Genomic DNA, 12,311 nt, shown 5'->3' on the forward strand with positions numbered 1-12,311 from the left:
CTGTCGTCCCCTTCTCCTCCTGCCCCCAATCCCTCCCAGCATCAAGGTCTTTTCCAATGAATCAGTTCTTCGCATCAGTACTCCAAAGTATTGGAGTTTCAGCTTCAGCATCAGTCCTTCCAATGAACACCCAGGACTGATCTCCCTTAGGATAAACTGGTTGGATCTCCTTGCAGTCCAAGAGTCCTCTCAAGAGTCCTCTCCAACACCACAGTTCAAAACCATCAATTCTTTGGCGCTCAGCCTTCTTTATAGTCCAACTCTCACATCCATACATGACTACTGGAGAAACCATAGCCTTGACTAGACGGACCTTTGTGGGCAAAGTAACGTCTCTGCTTTTTATTGTGTTCTATCGTTTTCCTCTATTTCTTTGTGTTGATCACTGAGGAAGGCTTTCTTAGCTCTCCTTGCCATTCTTTGGAACTCTGCATTCAGATGAGTATATCTTTCTCTTTCCTCCCTTGCCTTTAGCTTCTCTTCTTTTCTCAGCTATTTGTAAGGCCCCCTTAGACAGCCATTTTTCCTTTTTGCATCTCTTTTTCTTGGGGATAGTCTTGATCGTGGATTCAACAAACATTTATAAGGAGCACCTACTAGGTGTCAGACACTGTTCCATCCAATTGGGACACTACAGAAACCAAAGCAAAGATCCAACTTCATAGACTTTACTAAGCATATAAAAAACGTTTAAAGTGGGCATAGGGTGAAAACTGTGTGTGTGGTCAGTCATGGCCGACTCTTTGTGACCCTATGCACTGTAGCTCGCCAGGCTCCTCTGTCCATGGGATTCTCCAGGGAAGAATATTGGACTGGGTTGCCATTTCCTCCTCCAGGGGGTCTTCACAACTAGGATCAAACCCATGTCTCCTGCATCTCCCACATTATAAGGTAGATTCTTTACCACTGAGCCACCTAGGAAACCCAGAATGATAATTGCTACAGAAAAAAAGGAAATGGGGAAGAATGTAAAGAAAATCTCAGGTGGCTGGGGTCTTTTTCCTTCCACAGAAACAGGAAAATAATGCCTCCTGCCATGTTCCAGGGGCTTTATTTTATTATTCCTACCCACAGACCAGTGCTAGGAGGTAACTGTTAAACTGGGCTAGGAAAGGCCAAAGGCCTCTCTCAAGGTCACCAGAAACAAGAGATCAAGTGGAACTGAAACTCAGGTCTGCCCAACACCCAGAGAAACTTCAAGACCCTAGATACCCTGCCCCGAGTTGCTGTGTGGCACCCAGAGTCCCATCCCTGCCCACAGCCGGGTCCATGTGGCAAGGGGAAGCTTGCCTTCCCTCCCAACACCACCAGCAGCATCATGACAATTTCTGTCCTGCCTCAGGGAACAGGATACCAAGCTCTGGGCAGAGAGCCAGAAAGAGCAGACTTGGGATCCCAGGTCCTCTGCTAAGCAGCTCTGTGGACTCAGAACCAGCGACTCCATCTCCTTGGGCCACTGTTTGCTCCTCTGAAGTAACTAGCAGAACAATACAGCACCCACCTCTCAGGGTAGTTGGTATCATCAGTAAACTTTATGGTGCTGTGTCAGTGTGAGCTACTAGCCTCAGTGTTCCCATCTGTAAAATGGGAATGCATTCAGCTCTGCAGTAAATTCTTCAGCCCAGGGATTTTTTTTCAATTTTATATTGGAATATAGCCAGTTAACAATGTTGTGATAGTTTCAGGTGGACAGCAAAGGGACTCAGCCATACATATACATGTATCCATTCTCCCTCTAACACCCCTCCCATCCATAACATTGAGCAGAGCTCCCCAGCCCAGGGATTTCTGATGCGAGCAACAGCAAAGCTGAGAAGTCCTATGTAGAATACACTTTGGGGCCAAGTGTTGTTGGTGCCGTTCAGTCACTCCGTCATATCTGACTCTTTGTGACCCAGTGGGCTGCATCACGACAGGCTCCTCTGTCCTCCACTGTCTCCAAGAGTTTGCTCCAATTCATGTCCACTGAGTCTGTGACTCTTCCTGGGTTCATAACCCCGATTCTGTTACTTGCTCTGTGACCTTGGCCAAACTTTTTTGTGTCTCTGCAGCTAGGAAACTGGGGTAGTGGACAAACACCTGGGTTGAGCCTTGAAACCATTTGGCATGGAGAATGTGCTTGGTACATTTTAGCTTTGAGAAAATTAAAAGTATATGGTGAAGACTTCCCTGGTGGTGCAGTGGTTAAGAATCTTCCTGCCAGTGTATGGGACACGGGTTCGATCCCTGGTCCAGGAGGATTCCACATGTGGGGCGACTGAGCCTGTGCTCCACAACTGCCGAGCCCATGCTCCAGAGCCCACGGGCCAGCTGCTGAAACCCTCGAGCTCTAAACTCCGTGCTCCTCGGCGAGAGGAGCCACCGCAGTGAGAGGCCGTGCTCTGCAACAAACAGGAGACTCAGACTATAGGGAAAGGCCACGGGCGGCAGCGAAGACCCAGTGCGGCCAAAACTAAATCAATTAAATTCATTTTAAGATGTTTAAGTATACAGTGAAGGTGAATATTATTCCCTCTGCTTTGGCCATCCCAGGTGGCGCCAGTGGTGAAGAACCTGCCAGTGTAGGAGACACAAGAGCCTCCGGTTCGATCCCTGGGTAGGGAAGATCCCCTGGAGGAGGAAATGGCAACCCACACCAGTATCCTTGCCTGGAGAATCCCATGGACAGAGGAGCATGGCGGACTACCATCCATGGGGTTGCAGAGTCAGACACGACTGTAGCGACTTAGCATGCAGGCACCCTCTGCTTTAACTCTTTCAGTTTGATTCTTTTATTAAAATTTTAAAAGTCTAGGGGGAATAGAGAGGGGTGGACTGGGAGTTTGGGTTTGGTAGATGCAAACGATCATATTTAGAATGGATAAGCAATCAGGTCCTAATGTATATAGCACAGGGAGCTATCTTCAATATTCTTTAATGCCATAACGGAAAATATATTTTTTTAAACATATACATGTATATACTGAGTCACTTTGCTGTACAGAAGAGATTGGCACAACGTTGTAAATCAACTGTACTTCTTTTAAAAAATAAAATATTTTTTAAATCTAGGGAATTCCCTGGCTGTCCAGTGGTTAGAGCTTGAGATTTCACTTCTGGAGCTGAGTTCCATCCCTGCTTGGGGAACTAAGATTCCAGCAAGCCTCATGGTGTGGCTGGAAAAAAACATAATATGAAAACGTGACCAAAAATGTTAGCATTTGTCTGTTCTGGGTGATAGATTCACAGATGCTTGTTACATTATAAACTGTACTCAAAAAAATAAATTTTCAAGACTGGGCCTGGGTAGTGGTGCCATCTTGTGGCCACAGTTATTATCTTGAATTTAGCACCTTTGCAGAAGCTCCCGCACTTAAATTTGTCATTTCGGTCATGGAATAATACAGTCTTAGACGTCCTTAACCTTTCAGGGTAGAGAGGGACCGTCAAGGAGGCTCAGTTTTTCTTGATCACTTCTAGCCATGGGGTGCTTCTTCCCTCGAGAGAGGCTTGTGCCATAATGGGACAGCCAGCCGAGTCTTCGGGAGTCTTCTGTCCCAAGCCTCCATGCCTGCCAGCACACAGGGGACCAAGAAGAGCATTTCATGACAGAGATGGGAAAACCAGGGTCCGGGGAACTGGGAGGCCTGCTCAGAGCTGCTCTCACAGGGCCATTAACCAGCTGGTTAACTGAGAGCAGGGATTTGTGAGGATACTGTAGTAGCCTCAGCATATATTGTTGTTCCTGTTGAATCACTAAGTCGTGTCCGACTTTTGGCAACCCCAGGGACTGCAGCCCGCCAGGCTCCTCTGTCCATGGGATTTCCCAGGCAAGAATACTGGAGTGCGTTGCCATGTCCTCCTCCAGGGAATCTGCCCCACCCAGGCATCAAGCCCGCATCTCCTGCCCTGGCAGGCGGATTCTTTACCGGGAGCCACCTTTTGTTCATGGCTGTGTCCTCAGCATGTACTAAGTTGCCATAAATACCTGTTTAGTGAATGGATGAAGAAAACTCTCAGCCCAGCCATCAGCAGTTGCGGGTCAATCACTTATTCTCAATAATTATGTCTCTTTTTTTTAAGATTTTCAACGTGGACCCTTTTTAAAGTCTTTATTGAATTTATGAAAATACTACTTCTGTTTCAGGTTTTGGTTTTTTGGCTGTGAGGCATGTGGGGTGTTGGCTCCCTAAGCAGGGATCAAACCTGCACCCCATGAACTGGAAGGTAAAGTCTTAACCGCTGGCTCCCCAGGGAAGCCCCACGAAGAAGAATTATTATAATGACTGACATTTGTTGAGGCCCCACTCTATGTCAGGCACTGCTCCAAGCTCTCCAGATACACTGATTCATACAAAGCTCACCACGACCTTGGGAGGGAAGTGGATGTGATCAATATTCCCCAACTTGCTAAGGGATAACGCAGATCTTCAGTGAGTGGCTCAAGAAACGGCCCAGCCAGGATTTGTCTGGGAATTCTGGATTTTCCCAGAGGCTCAGAGCAGGGGAGGAAAACTAGATGGGAGTGACTGGCTCAGGGAGCCGGTGCTAATCACACGCCCATCTGGAGAAAGGCCAGCGTGGCCGTGCTGCGTTAGGGCTTATCCCTTGTCAAGATTTTCAATTCCTCCACCTTTGCGGGGTTTGGGGGTGAACAGTGGCGGGGGGACCTGCAATTTTTCTTCTGGGTCCTCTTGGTGATTCAGTTTGAGGTTGGCCAAGAGAAACATCAGCAGGCAGTAACTTGCATCTCACTCCCATCGGCAGACGTGCATAGCCAGCAACGCGTCTCTGCCCTCTAAGTCTGGCTGTCTCCACTGGCTGCTTGCACGGCCCATCAGCGGCGCCTCTCCCTGCAGCCCCGCTTCCCTAGCCTCCCCCACCCCACCCAGTCCTGGCCTCCACCACCTCCTGCTTGGACTCCTGCAGTTCCCAGCTGGTCCCCAGCAACCCCTCCCTGACAAACCTCATCCTCCTACGAGACTGCTTTTCATCTCGCTGAAACCCAGTTATGTGCAGACACCTCCACGGCTCCTACTGCAGAGCGAGAAGGCTGAGCCCCCACGGCTGCTCCAGGCCTGCCACCTGCAGGCCACCTCCTTGGCATTGCAGCCCGGCTTCCTGCCGCCTTTCCAACCAGCCTCTTCTCAATCTCTTTATGTATCTATCCATTTATGCCCTGCCTTGTTTCACACTGGGATGAAGGCGGCCGCTGATCAAGACTCATTCTGCCAAGAGGATGCTCGGGTCTCAGAGCCTAGTGCCAAGGATGCCACCCCATGAAGTCCTCCATTTGAACCTGGCCCCTGAGCGCTTTCTGCGTGCCCGCCAGTCAGCCCCACCTCCAGTTGTGTAATCTGACTTCGCTCAGTTGTGTCCAACTCTTTGCGACCCCCTTAACTGTAGCCTACCAGGCTCCTCCGTCCATGGAATTTTCCAGGGAAGAGTACTGGAATGGGTTGCCATTTCCTTCTCCAGGGGATCTTCCCGACTCAGGCATCGAACCCGCATCTCCCACATTGTAGGCAGATGCTTTATCATCTGAGCCACCTGAGAAGCAAAAGGCTTACTAATATGGCCAGAGATTGTCCCTGCCTGAGAGGTCACTGAGCGCCGCGTGCATATGGAGATACGTACTTTTCTCCAACACAATTCCACGACAAGGGACAAAGGACCACCCAGGATCGCTGTGTCCTGCACAACTGCAAGGAGCGCCATTCTGTAGTTGGGAAGTCCACAACCTACACAACAGTGAAGAGCAGCCACGCAGGGAAAGCTTGGAATCCGGGAGAAACCAGGTGTGTACACACAACTGTTACCACCAGAAGGCGCTAGATTGGAATCTGGGGGCCACTGTCTGCCAGCCTGGGGAAAGCACTCCCAGAGCAAAAAGGTGCTCATTTCACATTTGCAAAATGAAGATCCCCCATGGATGAGAAATGATCTAGCTTCCCGGGTGGTGCTAGTGGTAAAGAATTTGCCTGCCAGTGCAGGAGACATAAGAACCAGGGATTCAATCCCTGGGTTGGGAAGATCCCCTGAAGGAAATAGCAAGCCACTCCAGTGTTCTTGCCTAGAGAAGCCCATGGACAGGGGAGTCTGGTGAGCTACAGTCTACAGGGCCGCAAAGAGTCAGCCACGCCTGAAGCAACTTAGCAGGCATCTACAGACTGCCTAGTATTGGTGGTTACAGCAACGCACGTGAGGAAGAATGGATCAGAGAACCACCACCTGCCTGGTCTCAGTGAAAAGTCTGGGATCCCCAACTTCAGCCACAGGCAGGCAATGACAATAAATCCATAGGGTCATTTTGAAGGGAAAAGGACTCCAAGCATTGTCCACCATCCAGCCTGGCACATAGTAGGTGATCAACAAATGGAAAGATTGAAGGCAGGAGGAGAAGGGGACGACAGAGGATGAGATGGTTGGATGGCATCACCGACTCAATGGACATGAGTTTGAGTAAAGCCCGGGAATTGGTGATGGACAGGGAGGCCTGGCATGCTGCAGTCCATGGGGTCGCAAAGGGTCGGACATGACTGAGCAACTGAACTGAACTGAACCAACGGCAGTTCCTAAGATTGTACCGAGGAGAGTGATTCAGCCAGACTGCCTGGGTTCAAGTCCTGTTGGAGACTTTTCTCAACCCCTAGGCAAGTTACTTAATTCCCCTGCACTTCTGAGGCCTCTTCTATAAAATGAGGGCAGTTATTGCTTTGCCTGGGAATGGTGAGGGTGAAGTGAGTCAATTTACATAAAGTACTAAGCAAGGCATCCCACTTTGCGTATCAGTCTGTAACCACTGCTTTTGTCTGTTTCCCGTTCTCCTGAGGCCAGGCCAGGCTGGGGCGGCGGGAAGGGCTGCGGCTGGGTCACTCCGAGGGTAGAAGCGGTCATAGGCCCAGGGGGGTCAAAGGTCAAAGTCAGAATCGGGGTTCTCGAGGCCCACCCAAGGTACACATGAGGCCAGAAACAGCCTCTGCAGGAAGGAAGTGGGGAGCCAGGAGCCAGGAGGGGCTGCAAGGAAGTGGGGACCCCTAGGATGTGGGGGGGGCCTGCAGACCATGCTCTCCTTGGGGGTCCTCCCAGGGCTCGATGCGCAGCCTGAGGCCCTCCCCTCGGGGCACCCTGAGACAGCAGAGCCTCCCGGCGAGCATGAGAAAACGGGTGTTGAAGGAATTTATTCACGAGAAAACTCAGGGTCCCTCGGGGAGACAGTCTACTGGTTACAAGCTCCAGAAGCTCTTGTCGGGTCAGCCGTGAGGGCCGGGGCGCCCCGTGGCAGGGGGCTGGGGGGCCGGCAGGGGTCTGGGACAGAAGAGCGGGTGCAGGCAGCTGTGGGTGCTGAGGGGGCTCCTCCCTTCCCGCCTGCCCGCCGCCCCCCGGGGACCCCCGCCCTCTCTGGGGCTAAAGTGCAGCTGGGAGGCGGGGGCAGGGCCAGGGCACTGGAGCACCTCGGGGTCAAGGGGCGCCCCACGAGCCCTTGTGGCACCTCTCCCTCACTTCTTGAGGCTCACCCCAAGTCCGCACTCCACCATGTCCCTCCTGGGAACCCTCTGGGTAAGGGAGACCCCTCCCCAGCATCAGATGTGTAGAGAGGGTTCCCCAAGAGGGTGAGGCTGGCTCCACCAACTTTGAGGGGCCTGGAGCATGTGGGGGGGCACTGAGATCTGGGTGGGCGGGAGGGAGGGAGGGAGGAGGGAGGGGTGCTGTCTGATGGAGAGGGTCATCCCCTCCTCCCGGCCCAGAAGGTCCTGCCACCCCGGCCTCGCATCACCCCCAAGGAAGCCGAAGAAGCCAGTGAGCCTGGCTCCCCGCTCCAGGGCCAGGAGTCAGCGGGGGCCTGCCCAGGCCTGACTCCCAACCACGGGAGGGCACCTCAGTGCCACCAGGAGATGTTGCTCTGGGGGTGGGGGGCAGTGGGCCTTGGCACAGTTTGGAATGCCTCGCCAACTCAGCAGCCTAGCTAGCGACCCCTCTCCCTCCCAAACAAGGGCACACATCTCAGAGGCGGTCAGGAAGAGAGCTCCCCTCGCCCCGAAAAAGAGCCCTGAAGATCTCTGCCCCTGCCCCCGACTCTGGAATATATTAAATTGTGCAGCTTGGCCCCAGCCCCACCCCCTTCAGATCTCCATGACAACCGGGAAGCCTTCCAAGTCCAAGTCTGAATCCAAGTCCATCCAGTGCCAAAGGGGGGCTTCAGCCTCTCCCCCTAACTCTTCCCCGGGAGGGCGAGACCCCCACATTCCACAGGGAGTGGGAGGGGAGGGAGACTCGGGGGCCTCAGTCCTCAGCCCCCTCTTCCTCGGCGTGGGGGGCCCCGGGGGGGTCCTCGGGCTCGGGGGCCTGCCCCCCGGGGTGGGGGTGGGGGTGGGCGCCGGGCTGGGCCCCCTGCGCGTCCTCGCCCTGCACGTAGACGCTCAGCCCCTCGTGGCTGGGCTCCTTGCCACAGGCCTGGCAGCTGCAGTGCAGAATCTTCTCCACCAGCTTGTCCACCCGGGGCACCTCCTCGTGGCCGGGGCACTCCAAGGTCACCTGGGCAGGGCAGATGGAAGAGGAGAGGCGTTTCCAAGGGCCTGGGGCAGGCAGGGAGGCCCCGAGGGCAACCCGCATCACAGTGCCAAGAATCACCAGAGACCCCAGGAGCCTGAGCCGCCCCCCCCCCCCGGGGCACCTGGGCACAGTCGGGGGAGACGAAGGGGTGAGTCCCTGCAGGAGCCTCCTGGCCTGTCTTCCCACATCCTGCCACCTTCCTCCCCAGCGCCAGGCAGCCAGGAGACCCCCAAACAGCCCGCCCTGCCTGAACTGGCCCCCAGGGCTCCCACTGCCCTCACCCAGAGCCCCTGACTCCTCACAGGCTGCCTGCCGCAGACCCCCCACTCCCGCCCTCGACCTTGCCCCCCTTCTGCCAGCTCCCTGCTGCCTCATCTGCCTGAGATTTTGCATAAGCCGTTCCCTCTGCCTGGGAGGGCCTTACGCACCCACCCCGCTCCCCGCTGCCCCAGACTTTGCCCAATTAACTTCCCCTGAACCTCTGGATCTAAGCCCAGACACTGCTTCCTGGATGCAAAGGGCAGGTGCAAAGGCCATGTGGTGATCGCAAGCCAAGTAGGTATGAGAGACCAAAAGCAGGTGGGTTGGTGTCAAGGGTCCAGCTGGTACAGAAGGTGAGAGAGGCAGGATGAAGCTTGGAAGGCTGGCGAGCCAGGGCATGGCTTGTGGATGGGCCTTAAGGGGCACGGCGGAGATCTGGGTCTCATTCTCTAACGGTGGGACGCCTCCGAGAGCATTTCAACAAGCGGCTGATGTCAGAAGCAAGCTTCAGAAAGAGCTCGTCTCCTGCAGGTGCTGTCGTCAGACGTGCGAACCCCCAGGCGGCAAGGACCGCGCGTGCCCCCAGCAGCGGCCCCGCACCCGCGGGGCCCAGGCTCGGGGAGGCCGGGCCGGGCGGGCTGTACTCACGATCTCCCACATGGACTGGGCCGGCATGCAGGAATCACAGTGCACCAAGGACTCGGTCGACTGCGGGAAGGTGTTGGGGACGCTGTAGCTGAAGCACTGTCCCAGGCAGGCCCTGTGAGAGGAGACCGCTGTCCGCGTCGCTGCGGCGGCACCAGGCACTGGCAGCCCGTCTCCTTCCTCCGCTCTGGGCCCCTGCGCGGACCCCACCCAGCCACCACCCCCCGGGATCCCACCTGTTCTGGATGGACTTCGCCTCACAGCCACTGTGGCCCACGATCTGGGTGATGTTCTTCGCCTCACACCAGGCGCTCTTATCCGGGAACAGGGCCAGCTTGTTGATGGGCGGAGGTGCAGCCAGCACCATGACGGGCAGGACAGCCCCCACCAGGACCCGCAGCATCGTGCCCACGGCCTCTGGAGCCCTAGGACTGAGCACAGACCGCAGGTGAGGCCGGCAGGGCCCGGGGGGCTGGGCAGAGGGCGGCGGCAGTGGTGTTACAGGTGTGACCCCTGACTCCCTGGGTTCAAGCCCTATCTCTACCGCTTCCTAGCCAAGCACAACCTTGGACAAGTTATTTCTCCTGTAGGAAACTCAGACCTGGGGCTGCTAATATTGCGAGCATCGGATATGTATCGTGGAGATTAAATAAGGTATTTCATGAAAAGCTCTGAGCAGAGAGACCAGCAGATAATACACATTGCATATGTGTTAGTCATCTTTATAACTTGCTTTGTAGCTTTAAAGTAAGTTACTTTTCAGTCAGTTCAGTTCCGTCGCTCAGTCGTGTCCAACTCTTTGCGACCCCATGGACACAGCACGCCAGGCCTCCCTGTCCATCGCCAACTCCCAGAGTTTACTCAAACTCATGTCCATTGAGTCGATGATGCCATCCAACCATCTCATCCTCTGTCGTCCCCTTCTCCTCCTGCCTTCAATCTTTCCCAGCATCATGGTCTTTTCAAATGAGTCAGATTTTCACAAGCATGTGGCCAAAGTATTGGAGTTTCAGCTTCAGCATCATTCCTCCGGTGAGCACCCAGGACTGAGCTCCTTTAGGATGGACTGGCTGGATCTCCTTGCCATCCAAGGGGCTTTCAAGAGCTACTTTTAACCTTCATGTATGTATCTGGCTGGCCCGGTCTGAGCTGGGGCGTGCGGGATCTTCGGTCATTGCAGCAGCGTGGGGGATCTAGTTCCTGACCGGGGACCAAACCCTGCCCGCTGCATTAGGAGTGCGGAGGCCCAGCCGCCGGGCCATCAGGTAAGCCCCAAGCAGATTACTCTTTATCTCTGGACCTCACTTTCTTCAACTAAGAAGGGTGGGGTATAAAAGGGTGGTGGTGATGCTGTGTGACGATGGACTGTGGTGCGTACTGAACCCGTTTCCAAGCACCCGGCTGAGTCCCGAGCAGTCACTAGCCCCTCCTCACTGGACTGCTGTGGGTCCTCCAGGGCCACGCCTCCTGTCACCAGCGTGGCTACCAGCATTCCGGCATCGGGAAAGCTAACCATCTCCCTGTCACTGTGAAATCTTGGGCCCCTTTGGCTGGCTGAACCTCGGGTGAAAAAGAAAAAACAGCCCCAAACTAGACTGTATTGCTCTTCTGGATGCTCCAAGTCCAAAGTCGACACACACATCACTGTCTGCGGCTCCATTCTACCCTCTGAGTCAAACAAGAGATGATCCAAGCCAAGGGCCGGACCCTCTGAATTGCCTGGAGCGAGGCTGCTGCTGCTAAGTCGCTTCAGTCGTGTCCGACTCTGTGCAACCCCAAAGATGGCAGCCCACCAGGCTCCGCCATCCCTGGGATTCTCCAGGCAAGAGCACTGGAGTGGGTTCCCATTTCCTTCTCCAATGCATGAAACTGAAAAGGGAAAGTGAAGTCGCTCAGTCATGTATGACTCTTGGCGACCCCATGGACTGCAGCCCACCAGGCTCCTCTGTCCAAGGGATTTTCCAGGTAAGAGTGCTCGAGTGGGGTGCCATGCACCAAGGCGCTAATAGAATCTGCCAGCAGAGGGCGCTGCAGGGCAGCGTGTGTGTCCGAAGCGTGGGCTCAGGGGGGATCTTCCCAGTGTCCCCCAGCTTCATCCTCTGCAGGTTTCACCGACGGCCCCCTGCAAAAACCGTGGAGGAGGGAAGCTTCAGAGACATTCGGAAATGAGGGCAGTGCTTACAAGGCGGTCCTCTGGGGGCAAGACACTGGGGTAAAGGCCCTGGACTGGGAGTCAGGCATCCACGTGTGCCGTGAGACCCTGGACACTCCAGCCTCAGGGTCCCCACCTGTAATATGAGTGAGGTGCCCCGCACTGCCGATTTGCAAACCTGGTAGGGCATCAGAATTCCCTGGGGACTCGTGGAGTGGAAGTTGCAGGGTGGGGTGTTTGTTTTGTTTTTACAAGCTTCCATGGTGGTTCTGATACGCAGGGTGGGCTTAAGAAGTGGTCTGGCTCAGTCAAACTGGGGTTCTGTGCCTCAGGACAGTCCCCAGAGGGGCCTGGGTGGGGCTGAACTGGGAGCAAGGGCCAAGTATGGTCCCATCAGCCCCACGGATGCCAGGTACTAGTCAGGCTAGCCAAGGGCCAGACACCTCCTTCAGAACCACCCTTACCATTGGCCCACTTTCTGCTGAAAGGGGCAGGTGCTTGGTGAAAAGCCGGGAAGTGAGAGGTGCTCGGGGATTGCCGGCTCCTGCAGGCTGACCCTCTGGGCGGGCTCCACGGGGCTTCCAGGGAGGGCCTGGGGGCTGGCCTGCAGGGCTGCGACCACCTCCACAGGGCTCTGAGCAAGTTCAGCTCAGATCCTGCCCCCTCTCCCTGCACACGGTCCCCGAAAGCAGAGACAAGTCCCATCTCCCCCAGTGCCCGG

The 12,311-nt window shown here is 55.1% G+C and overlaps 1 protein-coding gene across 4 annotated transcripts in view; it reads right to left on the reverse strand.

Annotated features, from left to right (window-relative positions):
- Nucleotides 1–7,141: 7,141 nt before the first annotated feature.
- NBL1 (NBL1, DAN family BMP antagonist) overlaps nt 7,142–12,311 on the reverse strand; it is a 29,472-nt gene continuing 24,302 nt past the window's right edge. For 3 of the 4 annotated variants that reach the window (XM_069575120.1, XM_069575119.1, XM_069575121.1), the window contains 3 exons: nt 9,675–9,869; nt 9,442–9,553; nt 7,142–8,514 (listed from right to left, as the gene is read on the reverse strand). In XM_069575120.1, coding sequence (XP_069431221.1) covers nt 8,263–8,514; nt 9,442–9,553; nt 9,675–9,841 — 531 coding nt within the window. In that variant the 5' untranslated portion in view covers nt 9,842–9,869 and the 3' untranslated portion in view covers nt 7,142–8,262. The remainder of the gene's footprint in view (nt 8,515–9,441; nt 9,554–9,674; nt 9,870–12,311) is intronic. The other variant, XM_069575122.1, reaches the window with a different exon arrangement.

This window comes from Ovis canadensis, chromosome 2 (assembly GCF_042477335.2).
Source record: "Ovis canadensis isolate MfBH-ARS-UI-01 breed Bighorn chromosome 2, ARS-UI_OviCan_v2, whole genome shotgun sequence".
Lineage (NCBI taxonomy): Eukaryota > Metazoa > Chordata > Mammalia > Artiodactyla > Bovidae > Ovis > Ovis canadensis.